Raw genomic sequence first — 20,660 nt, 5'->3', positions numbered from 1 at the left:
GAATTCTGGAGACAGTGATGATAGTTGCACAACATGATGAATGTACATAATGCTACAGAACTGCACACTTAAAAATGGTTAAGACGGTAAATGTGCGTATTTTACCATAATTCAAAAACAATTCTTAAGCATCACAATGTGACCAAATAAATACCTCTGATAGAACAGCTAACTGGAAATAGAAAGTCAACAATAAAGGAAATAAAGTGCTTCTCAGAGAAGGAAACATTATATTTGCTGAGAAAAAGTTACAGGAACCCTGCCATGAATCAAGCTGTACTGCATTACCACACCATAACCAAGATCTGAGGATTTTACTTCTACAGGATCAAGCTGGACAGAGTATATTGGAGCTCTTTTAAAAAGTCACAAGGCTAGACAAAGTAAAGTCAAAAAGCTGAATTGCAGAGTGTTTGTTGTTTTGTTGTCTGGTTTGATTTGGTTTTAGGCACTGTCAACAGAGCTGGCCTCGAACAAGTCACACACTGAGCAAGAAGAAAAACAAAACCTAGAAATATATTCAGTTATTTGTTAACCGTGTCCAGTTATTTTTAACTTCTTTAGAAGACTATTTTAGTGAAAGGGCATAATAAAAGTACAACTCTCAGGTTGTCAAGAACATAGCAAGGAAAAACTAGGGTAGGGATAAGAATACCACCATAAATAAAAAAATAACACACACAAGAAAGAAGGATAAAATTAATGTGGAACACAAAAACAAAAGCGATCATCCTTTTCCTCAAAAATTTATCTGAATGTATTTAGGCCCAAATGCCATGATCAGTAAGAGTGTTAACATATTACAGCAAAGTATTTTAGGAAAGCTGCTAGATGCTCAAGTGGAAAAGGCTTATAAAACAAAGTTTATTTTTAGGCTTTTTAAACACCTTTTTAATTTGTAACACCTTACCCCCATAAACAGACATAAATGAGAAATAAATGCAGACTAAACTTTAACATCAGAGAGAAATATATTATTCCTTTAAAAGATATAAAACATGAGTATTTTTCCAGTTCACTGAAATATCTCATGCATATAAAATACTCACTTTGCAAGTGTATATTGTGAGTAACATGACTGACCTCTTTTAATTTATAGAAGTAATTGCTTCTTTAAGCAATTTTTAAATTTTACATACACTTTAAACCACAATAAACTCTCCAGAAGTTACACACTACTTCTGCTGGAATCACCACACCTATACAGCATTTTTATATTATAAAAATACTACAGAGGTGCCTGGTTGGCTCAGTCAGTTGAGCACGTGACTCTCGATTTTGGCTCAGGTCATGATTCCAGGGTCATGGGCTCAAGCCTCAGGCTCTGTGTTGAAAATCTCTCTCTTTCTCTCCCTCTCCCCCACTTCCCTGCTCCCACTCGCTCTCTTAAAAAAAAAAAATAAGTAAAAAAAAAAATACTACAAAGAAATTTGTACCATGAATACTTACAACTAGATGGCAAATTATATATTCCCTTTTATACTCATTCTCAGTTCCCTTGAAAAAAAGATATTTGTCACATTCAGTTTTAACAGTTTTGAAAATGTTTAACTATTTTTTAGGTATACTAAAGAAAGAAAAAACCACCACCATGAAGTTAATAAAACTAGAATTGTATGGAGCACTAAAATAAGGAATAGGAGTCAGAAGGGCTCCAGTTAAAGCAGACATTGGCTGAGTAACATGAACACCTGAAAACTGGGTATAACAATCCCTCCCCATTCCTAACTCAAAGGGTCATTTTAAGAATCAGAGAAATAATACATGTCAAGGTGGTTTATAATTCAAAAATGCTTCATATAGAGTGATATTACTAACACTACTCATAGTTTTTCAACATGACTCTATTTTATATGAGGTACCTTTATAACTGGTTCCTTCTCTATAATTACCATTATATTACACTAAAAGAATTATCCACCATTTTGTCAACCTCAAAGAGGTTGCTCAAAGAGAGCAAAAGGAAAGTTACCCCATTCCCTCTTACCCCACTCCCTTTTTATAGACTCAGTACAGTGTTTTTAGGGATTTGATAAAGCAAGAATTTTGCTTTAGATCTGATATTTAAAGTTCCTGTTGGCTACTCAACCATCCTTAAAAAGACACACCAAAACTAACTGTAGGATTCTGTATAGAGTTTTACGAGGTGTTTTTGTTTTTTAACGTTTTATTTATTTTTGAGACAGGGAGAGACAGAGCATGAACAGGGGAGGGTCAGACACAGAATCTGAAACAGGCTCCAGGCTCTGAGCTGTCAGCACAGAGCCCGGCGCGGGGCTCGAACTCACGGACCGCGAGATCATGACCTGAGCCGAAGTCGGCCGCTTAACCGACTGAGCCACCCAGGCGCCCCAGGAGGTTTTAATACAATGAAAACATGTACCAGAACAACAATTTATAGTAAAATGAACACCCTCCTGATACCGGAGTTCAAAGATAAGATTTCTATAGCAACAAAATAGAAAGTCAGTTATGCTAACCAATAAGCAATAAACAATTGGACATTTACTATAATATACACAAAGTTCAAGCATATTCAACTACAGAGTTGGTATTATTTATTAATATTCAGAAGTATATTACCATAAATCTGTTTCTCTAGTGCTGAAATGTGCAGGACCATTCTGGACTTTGCAGATGCATAACCTTAGTTCAAATTTATAAAAAGTCCAAAAGCTTCTGAGAAAGAACAAAATAAGGATCTGAACTTAAACAGTTTCATGAAATAACTGGTCTATAGCTCCATATTTGCAACACATATTTTTTGCAAGACAAATAACACACCACAGATTTTCTTTTTACTTTTAAGTAGGCTCCATGCCCAATGTGGGGCTTGAACTTATGATCCTGAGATTAAGATTTACATACTCTACTGACTGAGCCAGCCAGGCAGCCCCAAACCACAGATTCTTAAATGAAAACTCAATCGTAGAAGTTCATCATATATCAACCTATGATTTCTTTAATTATTCTTACCCACCTAATCTCAGCATACTGTTATTTTAAACGAAGACAACCACGGAAATACACACACTTTCAGATAGCTATCCTCATTATACCCTCTATGATGCAAAAGAAGAAAGAAGGGAAAACAATTAGCCTATGAAGCATGACCAGCTCTCTAGGTCCCTAACACCCAACTTCAACTAGGCTATCAGCCACACAACTTAAGTATTAAAAAAAAAAAAAAAATTGTAAATCTGACAGAAGAGTTACTATTTACTATATCCCAGGCACTTTATGTATAATGTACATCATTATTAAAAAAAAAAAAATACTGGGGTGCCTGGGTGGCTCAGTCAGTTAAGTGTCCAACTTCAGCTCAGGTCATGATTTCATGGTTCATGGGTTCGAGCCCTGCATCGGGCTCTGTGCTGACAGCTTGGAGCCTGGAGCCTGCTTCAGATTCTGTCTCCCTTCCTATCTGCCCCTCTCTCACTCATGTGTATGCTCTCTCTCTCTCAAAAATAAACATTAACAAAAATTAAAAACAAATACAATAACCTTCTGAGCCAGAAATTATCCCCATTTTTATAAGAAAACTTGTCTCATGTTGCTAAATAACACTTACCAAGCCAGACAGCTAACATGTGTTAAATATGAGATTTAAACCTAGGTTTATGGGGCACCTGGGTGGCTCAGTCGGTTAAGCATCTGACTTCAGCTCAGGTCATGATCTCATGGTTTGTGGCTTCAAGCCTTGCCTTGGGTTCTGGGCTGACGGCTCGGAGCCTGGTGCCTACTTCAGATTCTATGTCTCCCTCTCTCTCTGCCCCTCCAACACTCATACTCTGTCTCTCTCAAAAATAAACATTAGAAAAGAAAAATTAAACCTAGGTTTATAGGATTCTAAAACTTGAATTACCTATTAGACCAGTGATTTTAACTAGGCTTTGAAATTACTGATTAGTAAATTCCAAGAAGAAATTTGGCAGATATATATATATATATACATATATATATATATACGTATACGTATATATATATATATATATATATACGTATACGTATATATATATATGTGTATATATATATTTATATATATATGGTTACTGATTTATTATATTGCCAGTTAAGACATTACAATTATCTTCATCATATTTTAAAGTTTATTTATTTATTTTGAGAGGGTGGGGAAGGAGAAAGGGAAGGGCAGAAAGAGAAGGAGAGAATCGCAAGTAGGCTTTGCGATATGAGCCCAGAGCCCAGCATGGGGCTAGATCTCACCAACAGTGAGATCGTGACCTGAACCAAAATCAAGAGTTGGGAGGCTTAACCAACTGAGCCACCCAGGCATCCCATCTTCATTACCTCTTAAGAAATAGTACTTTTTGACATCAAGAAAGTAAGTAAAGAGAAGTAGAATGGTAAAATCTCAGAATGGAGGACAGTCCACCCCTTTAGTTAAAAATTCACAATTTTATATCAACATATACAGCAGAATACATACTCATACATTGTCCTTAGTGTGAAAATATCATGAACAGCACTGGTCCCTGACCCAGTGGTTATTAACATGCTGTGATTACTGGAGTAGAGATGCATTTGGGATAAAAAGAAGCACAGAAAAATGCCAAAAGAAAGAGGAACTACAGTATGTGGGCTGAGAAGAATTTGTGCTCTCAAGGCAGTGAGACCTGGATTTCATCTTGGTTTAGGCTAATTATGTGACTATGGAAAAGTTATTTAACTTCTCTAAACTTTAGCTCTCTTACCTATAAAGTGGAGATAACAGCTCTACTTCAGTAGAATTGTCTTAAGTGATAAAACACCAATATGAAGTTGTAATTTGTTTTTAATAATGAAGCTTATTAGTTTTAATACTTTTGCTTCAGTTATATCAAGACGCTGTCACTCTGCCAATAGAAAATTCTCAGTCTGAGATGGAGAACTCAATTATTGTGACTGAAGAAAATACCTGTACCTGTCAAGTAGCTTTATCTAGAGAAAAATGATGCGATGCAGCTATGCTTCTTCATAAATAGTAAAACAAAAGCAGAGAAAAGTTTAAAGTAATAAATGTAAAACCTGAGGATTTTCAGACATGTGACTTATTTATTCAACAATAAGTAGCTGCTATGAACAAGTTGCCCTGCTTAGGACTAAAGAGATAAGATATCCTCAATAATTTATAATAATAAGTTTATAAATAATAATTTATAAGATATCCTCAATAATTTTTTTTAATTTTTTTTTCAACGTTTTTAATTTATTTTGGGGACAGAGAGAGACAGAGCATGAACGGGGGAGGGGCAGAGAGAGAGGGAGACACAGAATCTGAAACAGGCTCCAGGCTCCGAGCCATCAGTCCAGAGCCTGACGCGGGGCTCGAACTCACGGACCGCGAGATCGTGACCTGGCTGAAGTCGGACGCTTAACCGACTGCGCCACCCAGGCGCCCCGATATCCTCAATAATTTTAAGCACTCAGCTAAGGAGAGAGAAATCAGGTAGGATACAAACAACTATAGTGCAATGCAATATATGATAAATATGAGATAGAAAATTTCCTGCTTAAGTTTTGAGGACAGGTTACACGTGACAAGGGGTAAGGGGAAAAAAGGAGAATCTGAATTGGGTCTTTCAAAAAAAGTATTCCAGTAGATAGAATATAACAAGAATATATATAGGTAAAAAAACATTACTACTCATGGAGTGCCTGAAAAATAAGCTACTTGAATGAAAAGAATCAAGGATTAAAAGGTAATTTGTAACTACAATAATGACAGCCTTCAGTGCTAAGCTAAGGAATCAGGGCTATATCTCTCAGGCAGTAAGGAGTCACTGAGTGCTGGAGACAACTATTGAATCTGGCAGTGGTACATAATCTAAATAAAACAGAATGAGACTGAAGAGGTAGAGTTGGAATATGAAGATATTGTATTGTCCAAATGATAATGTGGGCCCAAACTTGGACAGTAGCAAAGTAATAAATGAATTCAAGTTGCATAATTAGAAAAATCAACTGAAGAGGCTGAGACAGGAGTCAAATAAAAGTGACCAGCAGATTTCTAGCATAGGCAACCAGAAGAATGGTAAACTTTAAAAAATATAGAGGGGCACCTGGGTGGCTCAGTCGGTTGAGGGTCCGACTCTTGAGCTCAGGTCATGATTTCAGGGTCATGAGTTCAAGCCCCACATTGGGCTCTGTGCTGGGCATGGAACCTACTTAAAAGAAAAAAAAATATGTAAAAATATAGAGAAGTCAGATGTAATAAATCAGTTATGAATCAGTCACAGAAATCAGTCACTTATTTATTCAAGCATAAGCTATAGGCCAGGTGCTAAGTACATAAAGATGAGTAAGACCTAATTCTTATACTGAAAGGGAGAGACAAGGGTGCTGGGTGGCTCAGTAGGTTAAGTGTCTGACTCTTGATTTTGGCTCAGGTCATGATCTCACAGTTCATGAGATCAAGCCCTACCTCGGGCTCTGTGTTTATGGTATGGAGCCTGTTTGAGATTTTTCTCTCTTCCCCTCTCTCTCTCTCCCCTTCCCCCCCTCAAAATAAAATTTAAAAAAAGTGAGGGGCACACATAGAATTTAACAATTAACTCCTATATTGGGTGATATACTCAGTAACAGGAGCTGCAAAATGGGAAGGAGGCAAATTTACCAATGGATCAAAATGCTACATGACCAATCACTAAATTTACTTATCAAAAATGTATCTTAAAGAAAATTTCTCTTAATTATATGATATGAATATATTCATACATTCAGTGAATGTAGAATTTTCTTGGTAGAATTTTAAACAGTGTCCAATTTGTCAAAAGTTTTCAGGCAGATGATCAATACTGCCTTTTTTTTTTTTTTTTTTTTTTTTTAGAGATAGAGCTGGGGAGAGGGCAGTGGGAAAGAGAGAATCTCAGGCTCCATGTACAGGGCAGAGCACGATGCAGGGCTTGAAACCATTATCCAGGGATCATGACCTGAACCAAACTCAAGAGTTGGATGCTCAACTGACTGAGCCATCCAGGTGCCTCAATACTACTATTCTTAAAGTCAGAAACAGTAAATACAAACAGTCAGAGGTATACAGCAGTGTCATTCCAAGAACTGCAAATAGTTTAATACGACAGAATAACATATGGGGAGAAAACTCTGAAAAGACTGAGAATAGCTGGATGATGGAAGGTCTGTTATATTTTATTATATAATTAATGGGAAGTGACTAAAAGGGCTTAAACAGAGAAGTGCTTTCTAACCTACAGTCCCTTCTTAGAGAACAGCCCCTATTTCTAACTCACAGAAGAGTCCCTGCAGTCATATTGCACTTATCAGTGCTGAGAACTCCATCCCTCCATTGCCATAGTTGACCAGATCAGGTGTACATGTTCTATATGGGGTCAATTAAATTTCCTCATTAAGAATTTAGAATTGTGGCACAGAATAAATGAGTCAAGTAACTGTAGATATTAGACTTACAGAGTTCATGGAAATTCAGAAGTTGGGAGTGCCTTTTGGGGGCCACATGAAAGAAAACCAGTATACAGGAAATATAAAGCAATGCACATACTTAAGAAGAGATATGAGAACATGTAGCCCTAGAAAAGGAAGCCTTTAGTTTCATGTTCAGTACTCATGGGACATGGCTATATATCCCACCTTTGGGTAAAGTGCGATGTCCCTGTAGCCTTCCAATGAATCCAATTATTGTTTAAGCTAATTTAAATGGCTTTCTATTCCCTGCAACCTTGACAAAACAAGGTGATTAATTCTGGTGGTTAATCTAAAGAGTACAGTAGAGGAAAAACAGGCTAGAAACAAGCAGAACATTTAAACTAGGGAGGGAGTTATTAAAAGAAAAGTAATAGTAACAAATATAGGCAGATTATGATGAAAGAAAGTAGCCAATATTGTACAGAGTCCACAAAGTTTAGTTTAAACAAGAGAGTTTCAGGATGCTAAAGCAGTATCAATTGCCCCAAAAGACTAGAGGAAGTAGAAGGTCACGGATGCTTTTAAGAGAAGAATTTCAACTGAAAAATTGGGACAGATGTAATATTTTTAAAAGTTAAGAAGTAAGTGGCATAAAATAAACACAGCTAAGAAATTTCCTTTAAGGAATGTGAAGATTAAAAGAAGCTTGAGGGGACAACAGTATTTTAAAAAAGCATTTTCTTAAACAAAGGAGAGATGTGAACTTATTTCTAGGAAAAGAGGGGAGAATGAAAGCCCCATCCTGCAAAGAATGGAATGATATTCCAAAAGAAGCAGAAGTCTAGGAAATCATAGCCTTAGAGAGGTCAATTTTTCCTTAGAACTGAGTAAGAAATCTTAGACGAGAAGAAAAGTTGGGAAAACTCAGATTATTAAATACTATGTATCACTTAGTAGAGGCAGTGACTAGGTGAGTCATTTGCTGAGAACAAAGCAGCAGGAATAGATCAGACTTAAGAAAATATAGAAGGTTTAAGCCACAACTGGGGAATGTGATGCAGAATTAAGAGGTAAATCAAGGATCTTACTGACCAAAGGCTTCAGAGGATATAACAAGAAACAGAAAAACCATAAGCTGGTACTTATCTAATGATTTAGATAAGGATAACTTCAAGTATAATTCATCACATGACCTAGTATGTATGTACCCTTAACTTACAGCTTGCAAAAATTAAATAAAGCTATTCAGAAATGTTTCTGCTGTAAAAACTGAAAAATGTTCTATTGTAAATTTACATTACAAGAAATATTGATATATATTTCATATTTTAAAAATTAAAAAATAACTCAGACCTTTATTTTACTCTGTATTCAAAAATCAACTCCAGATGTATGGACTTAAATATAAAAAACAAAACTCCACAACTCTTAGTAGAAAAATAGGTGACTGTTAGATCCAAAGTAAGGAATAGTTTCTTACACAAAAAGCAATTATAATAAAAGATTGACAAATTTGACTAAAATTAAAACTAAGCCTTTTTTTTTTTTTTTCCATCAAAAGATACCACAGCAGTGACAAGAAGTGCATTTAAGATTCTAGGCCTGGGGGCTCCTGGGTGGCTCAGTCAGTTGAGGTTCAGACTCTGGCTCAGGTCAGGAACTCATGGTTCATGAGTTTGAGCCCCATACTGGGCTCCTCCCTGACAGTGTGGAGTACCTGCTTGGGACTTGCTCTCTCTCCCTCTGCCCCTCCCTGCCTCAAAATAAATAAATAAACTTAAAAAAAAAAAAACAAAACAAACCCAGGTTTGTAGAGGTCCCTGAGTGGCTCAGTCAATTGAGCGTCTGACTCTTGATTTTGGTTCAGGTCATGATCTCACAGTCATGAGATCAAGCCCAGTGTCTAGCTCTGCACTGAGCGTGGAGCCTGCTTGAGATTCTCTCTCTCCTTCTCTCTCTGCCCCTCCCCTACTTGCTCCTGCATGCTCGCTTGCTCTCTCTCTCTCAAAAAAAAAAAAAAAAAAAAAAAAAGATTCCAGGTTTGTAAATACCAGTAAATTCTGCAATAATTTTTTTATATCCAGCATTAAATCAACTCTGGCATTAGATCAACTCCAGCAGTTTATTAACAAGCTATGCACATAACTGTCCAGCTTATTCTTTAAAGAAAAAATATTAATAATTAATAATAGTTTGTACAGAAGAGATATGTATGGAATGGGAAAAACCAGTAGCTGATAAACTATTTACATATATAATTTTCCCTACTTTTTTTGGTCATGAATTTATTCTTTAATTGACTCAACTAACTTCTGAGTCCCTAGTATGTGATACAACATTTTATACAACTTTCTATGGTTGTTCATTTGGACAGTTTGTGAACCACAGGTCAAAAATGTATAACTTTACCCTTCCTATACCAAATCCAGAATAAGATATTAAGTACAGCCTTGCTGATCACAATGATATAAATTATTCTAAATATTTGCCAAAAAGGTAAAACATTTAAAATTGTCCCTCCCACAAACTCCCTGAAAGAGAGTGAAAAGACAAGTTACAAACTGAGAGAAGACATTCACAATATACACAAAGGATTAATGTGAAGAAAATAAAGAGTTTCTATAAATCAGTAAGAAAAACAGAAAAATAGGCAAGAGACATGAATAGGAATTTCACTGAAAAGGAAACATAGGGGCGCCTGGGTGGCGCAGTCGGTTAAGCGTCCGACTTCAGCCAGGTCACGATCTCGCGGTCCGTGAGTTCGAGCCCCGCGTCAGGCTCTGGGCTGATGGCTCGGAGCCTGGAGCCTGTTTCCGATTCTGTGTCTCCCTCTCTCTCTGCCCCTCCCCCGTTCATGCTCTGTCTCTCTCTGTCCCAAAAATGAATAAAAAACGTTGAAAAAAAAAATTAAAAAAAAAAAAAAAAAAAAAAAGGAAACATAAAGGGCCAGTAAACATAAAAAGAAATGTTCTACATTAGTGATGATCTGGAAAATGCAATCAAGATGACAATGAAACAGCATTTTACACTCTTCTGACTTGTAAAAATTAAAAGACAATATCAAATGTCAGAGAAGATGGATAATCAAAGGTCCTTTCATCTCATATATTGCTGATATGAACATAAATTGGTACAATCATACTGGAAGTTGGGCATTCACTTACCCTGTGAGATGGCAATTCTACCTTCATGTATATAATGAATAGAAACTCTTATATGTATACAATAGGAAAAATGCACAGAATATCCGAAGTAACACTGGTCACCGCTACAAAAACTGGAAAGTAACTAACTGCTCAACAAGGGAGAGTAAGTATTCAAATATTCAACAAGGGAAAAGTTGATGAGTATTTTACTCAGTGAAATATTACACAGCAATTAAAACGACTGACTACAGCAACATACAATATGAATAAATCAGCAGTCACAGGTGAAAAATCAAGTTAAGAAAGATTACATTCAACACAATTATACAAACACAATTAAAAGTAAAGACATCTTTTCAAATTATATATCTAGCAAAACTAAATATAAAGGAAGAGAATGAACACAGGACTCAAGATGATCTTTACCTTAGTTAACAAGAAGGTGAAGATAGGGGGTGGAATGGAGAAAAACCACATGTAGGTTAAGTTCCTAGCTTCTAGGGGAGGTGGGGAGTGAGTGGTGGTCCCTGGGTGCATATTATAATGATAAACAGATGGATAATTAATCCAATGCAGTGTCCTAAGGTTTAATAAAAGGGAAAAAAAAACCCAAATTTAATGAAATTTGTTCAATGAAAATTCTTAAACAGGCAAAACAAGCACCTCCTTAGAGAGTCACTAAGGGAGCAACTACAGGAAAGGGAAAATAATATGATTAGTGTGTAAAACATAATATTTAACAAATGTATGTATGATATTTAGACATGTAAGTATGTCTTGGATAATCTAAAATAAATTCCAAATTCTATCACAATTTTCCAACAAGTTAAGGTGTTTTTGAGTCAGGGAAGCAAAGCTTTAATTAGAAAAAGCAAACCACCTCCAAGTTTCTAAAATAGATCCTAATAACATATGTTACGTAATTTTTTTTTTTAAGTTTAGAGAAAGAGAGAATGTACAAGTGGGGAAGAGGGGCAGAGGGGGAGAGAGAATCTCAAGGAAGTTCCATGCTCAGCATGGAGCCTGATGCAGGGCTTGGTCCCATGACCTGGGACTATGACCTGAGCAGAAATTGAGTCAGGCCCTCAATTAACTGAGCCACCTAGGCACCCCATGTTATGTAATTCTTATGTATCAGTTCATCTTTATAATGTGACGCTAACATTTACCTTCAAATCTAAGGTATTTATCATCAAATATACTCCTCCCATGCTTTTCTATTCTTCATTTAATTTTTTTTAAATGTTTATTCATTTTTGAGAGAGAGAGAGAGAGAGAGAGAGAGAGAGAGAGAGAATGAGTGGGGGAGGAGCAGAAAGAGAGGGAGACACAGAATCTGAAGCAGGCTCCAGGCTCTGAGCTGTCAGCACAGAACCCAATGCAGGGCTCGAACCCACAGACTGTGAGATCATGACCTGAGCTGAAGTAGGCGGCTTAACCGACTGAGCCACCCAGGTGCCCCTCTGTTCTTCATTTTAAACATATAATATATATGTAATATTACACAGTTTACTTTGTGAGATTGCAAAAACCATATATGACATACAGCTAATTTCAAATAAGGTTTTATTAGATAAAATTAAGAGAAACTAGACATATATCAAGATAAATGTTTTCTATTTCTGCTTCTCTAAGATATTAGAAGCTACTTTTTCATTAGTATGTTTTCCCATTAGAAATTTTAAATATCTTTTTAACGCTTTTAACTACTTTCTAACTTTGCTGCCAACTTTGAACTCTGATGTATATCAAAGTTAATCATATTATATCTGATGTATATCAAAGTTAATCATTAAGTGTTATATGACTTTTTTTATAGAGTAAAATAGGTTTTTGAAATATAGTAGACATTTGATAATTGTTCGACACAGTACATCTTACAAGGAAATGATGCAGAATTAACCATTCTATTTAAACATCATGCATACATCTGGAAGTAACATTGTTTTAAGTGATACTTATCTTTACAAACTACTACTCCACTCTTTTTTTGTTTAAAAGGGGGCACACAGGAATAACCTGATAAAAGGCATAAAAATCTACTGTTGCCAAATGTGAAAAGCAAAAAGAGAAGAGCCCAAGGTAGAAGATGCAAAGCCCTGAGGTAAACAGACAACGTCCAGAAGGTGCCCCTCTACCTCTCCATTTTAACAGGGATCATATGTGAAGATAAGTTGTACAAGACTAGAAATAATCTGCATTATACTAGAGATGACAGAAAAACATAATCCATTTGGAACCCATCATTTTGTAACACTAGTTTCAGCACACAGACTTTACCTAAGTAGTAAATATGTGGTAAGTTATTTAAAGACATGCCTTATTCAATAAGGTATGCTGCATTTTATTCAAAGAGGCAATAATAAAATCTAAGCTGGGAAACCACATTGTATCAATTTATTATTCAAAGAATTGATGCTATGTATCACTATTGCCTATTACTATGTCCATACTGTATTTCTTCACTTACTTTTTACCTCAACTGTATCTCACAGTACTGACTCAAAATCAAAATACTTTGATGTAAAATAGTCAATAAAGCTAGTAAGATCCACGTATCTAGAACTAGTGGCAGGAAATTTTAACATATGGCTACTTCTATCTTAAAATCCTTCGAACCTCTTCTCTTTAATGTTTATTTATTTTGAGAGAGAGAGAGAGAGTAAGTACAGGGAAGGGCAAAGAGAGACGAAGAGAGAGAGAATTCCAAGCAAGCTCTGTGCTGTCAGCATGGAGCCCAATGTGGGGCTCAAACTCAGGAACCACAAGATCATGACCTGCATGGACAGTGCAGAGCCTGCTTGGGATTCTCTCTCCTTCTTTGCACTTTCCCTGCTTGTGCACACGTGCATGTATGTGCTCGCTTACTCTCTCAAAATAAATAAATAAACTTAAAAAAATAAGATTCTAATAAGTGGGATAAAGGGAGGAAAAATATTAAATCAATACACTGTATGCCTTAAAGTTACAAAATATTGTATATCAAATTTACCTCAGTTAAAAAGGAGGGGTGGAAACATGAAATTGATCAAAATGCCATGGGATTTATAAATTGGAACAATTTGTCAGTTATCTCTGAATAACAGAACCATGAGCACCTTTTATTTTCTTTGTGCTTTTCTGTACTTCCAGATTTTCTACAATGAACATGTATTATGTTTATAACTTAAAAGAATTATAAAACTCATCTTACCTATTCTGCTTACTTTCTCATACTGCATTCCTCCAACCCACCCTAAAATCTTTATTCTTCCAACAGAGAGGCTTTCTACTTTCCAACATAACTGCAAACTTAGATGTCACCCAATTTCCCACCAAATGGGTAAAATTTGTACAAAGGTATAACTAGTGCAAAAATCTCTTCTGAACTTTTCAAGGCAATATTGTTGGGATAAGGGATTAGAAATGAACATTTTAAAAAATTAAGTAATTTCTTAGGGCAATAGTCAATTTCTCTTAGAAAAGTCAAAAGACATTTCATTGTAGGTGACAAATGAAGGGTGTCTTCTCATTAATGTATTGTGTGCCTACTAAGTGCCAAATACATAGCTTGGTTACACATGAGCTTAAAATTTTAAAGCAAAGTTCATTTTATGGATAGACTACAGAGAAATGCAAAATCTTTGGGAAGGATTTCTGCAAACATTCAACAACTTGCACCAGAAACAGTAATCATTAAATGATGAAAACCTGCAAAAAGGTTATTTTGTACTGTTAGTTTTTGTAGACTATTACACCTTATTCCCAACAACAAAGCACTGCTGAATTACAGACTACCAATAGAACACAGAAATCATTTTTCCTTGTAGCCAATATTTTCATTTTGAGTTCTTTATATAGTTTTCATTAATCCAGTTTCCTTAAAAATAAACTTTAATTTCTTTGGCCCCACCAAAAATATCTAAGTTACTACCTCAAATAAAAAATAAAGAGAACAGGATAAAACAAGTTAGTTATACAAGATAAAAATTAGAAACTGCCAATTAAGTTTATATTTTTTAATAGCCTTTTTATTTTTATGATAGTAAATATTCTTCTTTATACAGTGAAGCCTCTAGCCATCAAAGTTTATGTGTACTTCATTAATGATTCCTTGTTAAATAAGCCTCCTAAATTACTAGCAAGAGTTAGAAACATTACTCCATAGAAATATTACAATAATTAATAAGGAAAAACACTATGGTTTCAGGTTTTGTTTTTCCACAACTAAGGGTTATTAATAAGCCAATTCCAACTCAAGTAGTAAAGTATTTCAAATTCTGCAATATAATTTGAAAAATAACTTTAAAATGTTGGATATACAATGTTTCTAAAAATAAGTATCAATTTCATTAAAAGTAGACTGTCACATGTAACTTTCAGAGACAAGTATTCCCCTGGACAAGATATAGCAAAGTAACAGTTTTTAACTACTAAACAGCAGTTTAAAATTTGCTACATAATTAAACACTTAAAATCAGTATGTCAGAGAAGCATTAAGAACTCCATATTAATTTCTCAATTTAAATAAATTCAAACAACTTAGATGCTTTTTAAAAACTAGTTCTCCAAACATGCTTGATAAATATTTGGCTACTATATACTAATTCCATGACCCAATGAAATAGTAAAACATCTGAACAGATGGATATACAGTACTTGGTGAAGCAAATTTTGCCAACATTTATTTTACATGCTGATATAAATAATGTTCTCAATTTAACACACATAACAAAGTTCATATGCAGTAACTTTTATTAAAACTGGGAGTCAAGGGGCACCTGTTGCTGAAGTATCTGAGTCTTGATTTCAGCTCAGGTCATGATTTCAGCTCAGGTCATGATTTCACAGTTCATGGGTTTGAGCCCCACATGGGGCTCTGCACTGACTGTGCGGGGCCTGCTTGGGACTCTCTCTCTCCCTATCTCTGTTCCTCCCCTGCTTGTGCTCATGCTTGCACTCTCTCTCTCAAAATAAAAAAAACTTTAAAAAATTAAAAACAAAAAACTGGGAGTCAAATACATCAATAAAAATGCTTTAGATATACTTGTCAACTCATAAGGTAACAATATAAAACCCATTCTTTTTCTGGTAGAGACTTTTTTTTTTTTAAGTCTAACTTTAGCTGTTCCCCTACTTTGATCCCATTTTTTAGTCGTATTTAAAATTTCTCATCTTTTTGACTTGCTTCCTTCTTGTCAAAATTGATCTTATTAAAAATCCCTGCTATATTTTAATACACATGAAAATATATTTTCAGGTCAAGTGCCAAAATGAGTGTATTCTATGACAACTTTCTATAAAATACAAATAAGGATGCCAAATACTTTATAATTCTGAAGAAACTCCATTCAAAGAAAAATGCTCCTGTCCATTTTCATGGATTTTTCCCAGTCAGGACCAAAGTATGCTTTTCATATTTCAAGACTAGACAGTGGAAAGCATTTCCAACATGCCTCAAACAAACTTCATTTAGAAACCTTATGTGAAGTAATAAAACAATAAATTCCATTCATTTAGCAAATATGGTATGCTGTAACACCTTATAAAAGGCTAAGAGTAACTGGAATACTACATAGCAACATGTCCAAAGACAGGAAATTCAAAGCTGATTCAAAGGATTCCAAATTTGCAACCCTGCACTGGTACACCTTGTTGAAATCTCTACTTTCGTTCAGGAAATATCGAATATTACAACAATGCCTTCAAACTTATATTTAGCTTAACAACAAACAAACTTATAAAGGGATCTATTGAAAAATATATTTAAACAGCAAAAAATTTAGAAGCAGTTGCAATACTCAATTTTGGCATCATCAAAAATCAACCCTTCAGGATCTAGATTCAATCTTTTTAAAAGAATTAAATGCTCTATGCACAAAAAGAAATGTAAGTATATTTTTCTTCTAAGTCCTATCTCCAATAATCGAATAGCTAATAGCTAGAAGAGGTCTATAGCAAAACAAATCAAAATAATTCTTAGGTCAAAAACAAGCACAAAATTTTAAGCCAAATGTGAACGTCTCTCGAAAACTCCAAAGTAATAAAAATAAACTCAACACAGTAGTGTAGGTACCCCTGTACATCACAGACTTAAGGACAAAAATCGTGCCTACATCATTAAATATCTAGCCGTAAATGGAAAACAATGATACTGCTACTCGACATAGACTTAAGTAACGAAGGGATCTATTTTGTCCTCGTCTCCTGCAGACATGTGGTGCCCAACACTTTCCCTTAGCCCACTGCTTGCTCATTTGTAAACAACTTCTGTAGCTCTTTCTCTGGTGTCCAAACGGGAGGGAAAATGAAAGTCTGAAAAGCATCAGCATCTAAGTTTCCAGATCTGAGTAGGGAGCAGTAGACAAGAGGACCATACAGCTATCATCTGGTTAATAAAAAAAGAAAGAAAGAAAAGAGGGAGGGAAAAAGGGCAGCCTTCATATTAAAGAAATTCGGCGGTCACCTGAAGAGGGCTAGTGAAGTTAGGCAAGCATTTAGTGAGGCACGGTTTTTTGTTTTGTTTTGTTTTTTTAAAACTTGTCCGGGGGCTGGAAGTTATGGGGGCGCTCTTTGTGCGGAGTCTGAGGGGAAGGGGAGGGACGAGAAAACAGCTTGGGAGTCATTCAAAGGAGTTTAAGGAGCGGTGTACGAGGGAAAGGCGGGGCGGGGCCTGGCCGGGCGGAGGGAGGGGGCTGCAGGGGCGTCCGCGGGCGGCTCTGACACCAAGGAGGGGGCGGTGAGCTGGCCGCTCCGGGGACCGGGTGGGAGCAGACTCCGGCTGCAGACAGCCGACACAGATGGGGTCCCACTGGCAGGCAGAGTCAAATTAAAGGGGTGGCAGGCCAGAGCTCTGGCGGGGGAAGAGAGTCCGGCTCCCGAAGGAAGCGGTTCCCGAGTGACATCCCCGAGTTTCCGCACTTAGCGGGCTAGGGGCGCGGCGGCCGCACGGCGTCCCTGGGCCCCCGACCCCTCGCCAGACTTTCTCCCTCTCTCCGCCAGCGCCTCCCGCCCGGGCCGCGGCCCTTACCTGCAACTCTGTGAGCAGAATCTCCCCCCGTTCGGGGTTGGACGCCATTGCGCTCCGCTCTGGACTCCGCACCTGGCCGCGGCCGCCGCTGGCGAAGGGAGAAGGCGGGACGGGACGCGGGGTGGGGGGTGAGGAGCGGGGAGCGAAAGAAAAAAAAGCTAGGGATTCATGGAGGCGCAGCCCCTTCTGGAGGCGCGGCTTATTTCGCCCGGTTCATGGAGCGCGGCGGGGAGCGAAGGCACTCGGAGCGGGCTCCCCCTCGCCGCCCGCCCGCCGCCGCCGCCGCCGCCCGCCCGCGCCGGATTCTGTTCGTTCAGTCGCTCCCTCTGGGTGACGCCAGGAGCCGCCTCAAGCTTCTCCTTGCGGGGCGCTGCGGCCGCAGCTGCAGCTCCTCCTGTCGCACCATTTGGCTGTCACTGCGTCGCAAAAGCGGCCTCACTTGGCGGCTGCCAGAACACGTGACGGCCGCGGCCGCTACCTCCAGTGGCGAGGGGGAGGTGGGGCGGAGAGGACCCCGGGGGCGGGAGCATCGCGGGGGGCGGGGCGCTTTCCGACCCGGCTCCGCGGCGGCGGCAGCCATTGGACCCCGCCGGGGTGAAAACGAGGGGAAAGGACTGGGCTCTCGTCTCTTGGGAGGCGGGAAGAGGAAGAAAAAACACGCCCGCTTTTCTGCTGCGTTTAACGGCCCCACGGTGAACAGTATAACTCGGGAGCTTTCCCCCCCCCAGCGCCACTTCTTTTTTCTTGTTGAAGTTTAGGCCTAACGTTAAACGAGCGCCTTTCTAACCTCTATACTTAAAAGAGTTTCGGGGCTCAAATTTTATTATTCTCCTGCCCCTTATCGACCCAAGCTGCTAATCTTGCCTTTTTCTCTCTCCCACCCCCAGTGCGCCAATCTGACCAGTTAGGTGCACAGCTAGCTAAACTGGGGTGTGGTTTGTACTTTTCAAGAAATGTAAGCGCTCGGTATCTCTGGCAGTCCTTAACCTACAGCCTTTAAGATGCCCTTTTCCCAAGGGCTGAACTACTATGGTTTGGGCTGTGGAACTCCACTAAGTGCAGAATCTGATTAATTCTTGAATATAAACTGAAGAAAGTGGGGCAGATCATCCCCGCGAATTGGAAAAAAGGCCAACTTTGGATGCAGTAAACATCCAAGCTGACCTATGAGTAACATAGCTAAGTAGTGTACGTTTTCGTTTAAGAAAATGACAGTGTAGTATTTGGGAATGTCAATAAAGTCTCCAACAGGTAGCTTTTGTTTTGTCTCAGCAAAATATTCAGCCTGGATATTCTAGGCAGCTGCCTAACTTTAGATTGAGACTGGAATACAGTGGCTTTGTTAAAAGCTACTTGGGGAATGTTAGGGGTTATTTAGTGAGATAGCTACTTGAAACGCATAATAGGCATACTTCTTAGGAAGTAGAATATTATGTATTTATCTTACACTCCATGTGAGCTCTGCTGGGCTAATGCTAGGACTTGTGTTTATCTTTTTGTCTTCTCAAGTCTCCTGCATTAATTTGACAAACATTTGTTGAAGATAGAGTTTAATGACCACTATGAGTTTCTGAACTCCAACTCATAATATGTGATAAGAAATTTTTTTCTAGTGTGTATTTTAAAATTTTACAACATCTTATGTGTTTAATGCATTTCTTTGATTGAAATGATAATTAAAATATATGCAATAGCAACACTTGGAAAAGCCAAGAGATAATTGCCCTTCCTTGTAACTAAGAGCCAGTGTTACAGGCCCTGGAGTTACAGCTAAGATTAAGACAGTCCTTGTTCCTGGAGTGATTATATTCTTTGGAGAAAGACGTGTGTCCAAATAAATATGAGGCAGTTTTAAATGGTAGGCACAACATGTTAGGGGAGCACTGTATTCAGATATGTATACCCATATATAATGTTAGCGTGTTAAAATATACATAACATAAAATTTACCATTTGAACAGTGTTAAATGTACGACTCAGTGGCATTAAATGCATGCAGATATATTTTGCTTATTTTTGCGTTGTCTTACTCTTGAATGGATTTGACATGGCCGACATGCACATAGTTGGTGCTTAATGGTGGAATTAAAAATTACCTATGTAAGAGAGTGCCTGGCTGGCTTAGTGGTAGAGCATGCAACTCTCAGGATTGTAAGTTGGAACCCCAGGTTGGGTGTAGAGATTACTTAAAAATAAAATCTTAAAAAAAAAAGTTACCTATTGGGCACCTGGGTTGCTCATTCGGTTAAGCAGCAGACTGTTGATCTCAGGGTTGTGAGTTCAAGTCCGGTATTGGGCTCTGCCCTGGGCGTGAAACCTACTAAATGAATGAATGAATGAATGAATGAATGAATAAATAAATAAATAAATAAATAAATAAATAAACCTGTGTAAGGACTTAGAAACACAGTCAATGAACATTCTTTTAAAAATAAATTTAAATATGAGAGAGAATGTTCAATTTAGCACTCTGGAATTTTAGAATTAGAAGAGACTTAAAATGTCTAGCCTAACTCTTGGGGCGCCTGGGTGATCATTCGGTTAAGCACCCAACTTCGGCTCAGGTCATGGTCTCACAATTTGTTAGTTCAAGCCCCACATCAGGCTCTGTGCTGACAGCTCAGAGCCTAGAGGCTGCTTTGGATTCTGTGTCTCCCTTTCTCTCTGCCCCTCTTCCGCTCGCAGTCTGTCTCTCTGTCTCTCAAAAATAAATAAACATTAAAAAAAATTTTAAATAAAAAAAATTAAAATGTCTAGCCTGACTCTTAATATATGTGAATGAAAATAAGCCATAATTGACTTAACTAATAGGGAGCATGGCAACATTATTTTACTTAGTGGCAGAGATGAAGACCAGAACCTAAATATAATTGCCAGTCCTAGACTTCTTTGAACCTACACCATGCTACTATAAGTACTTTAAAATAGAATCCTCAGTTATACTGAACACAAAGCATTATAGTCCCTCATTTTTTTTGCCACAGAAAAAGACTTCAAACTGTACATATTTCTAGGGGTAGAGTATTGATAATAATTTTATATATCACATGTAAATATAAGTAACAAATACAAAAAGTTTTTAAACTTATAGGAATTCTGATTAGGTATGCTGAGGAAAATAG

General features: G+C 37.5%; 1 protein-coding gene across 3 annotated transcripts in view; it reads right to left on the bottom strand.

The window, feature by feature from the left end:
* Nucleotides 1-17,923, bottom strand: part of PKN2 (protein kinase N2) — a 129,236-nt gene extending 111,313 nt beyond the window's left edge. For 2 of the 3 annotated variants that reach the window (XM_042952655.1, XM_042952659.1), the window contains exon 1: nt 17,539-17,923. In XM_042952655.1, the coding sequence (XP_042808589.1) occupies nt 17,539-17,586 (48 nt within the window). In that variant the 5' untranslated portion in view covers nt 17,587-17,923. Of the gene's footprint in view, nt 1-2,583; nt 3,221-17,538 lie in introns of those variants that run through there. The other variant, XM_042952657.1, reaches the window with a different exon arrangement.
* Nucleotides 17,924-20,660: the final 2,737 nt, after the last annotated feature.

Source organism: Panthera leo, chromosome C1 (genome assembly GCF_018350215.1).
Source record: "Panthera leo isolate Ple1 chromosome C1, P.leo_Ple1_pat1.1, whole genome shotgun sequence".
Lineage (NCBI taxonomy): Eukaryota > Metazoa > Chordata > Mammalia > Carnivora > Felidae > Panthera > Panthera leo.
This window is presented reverse-complemented; position numbering and strand designations above follow the sequence as displayed.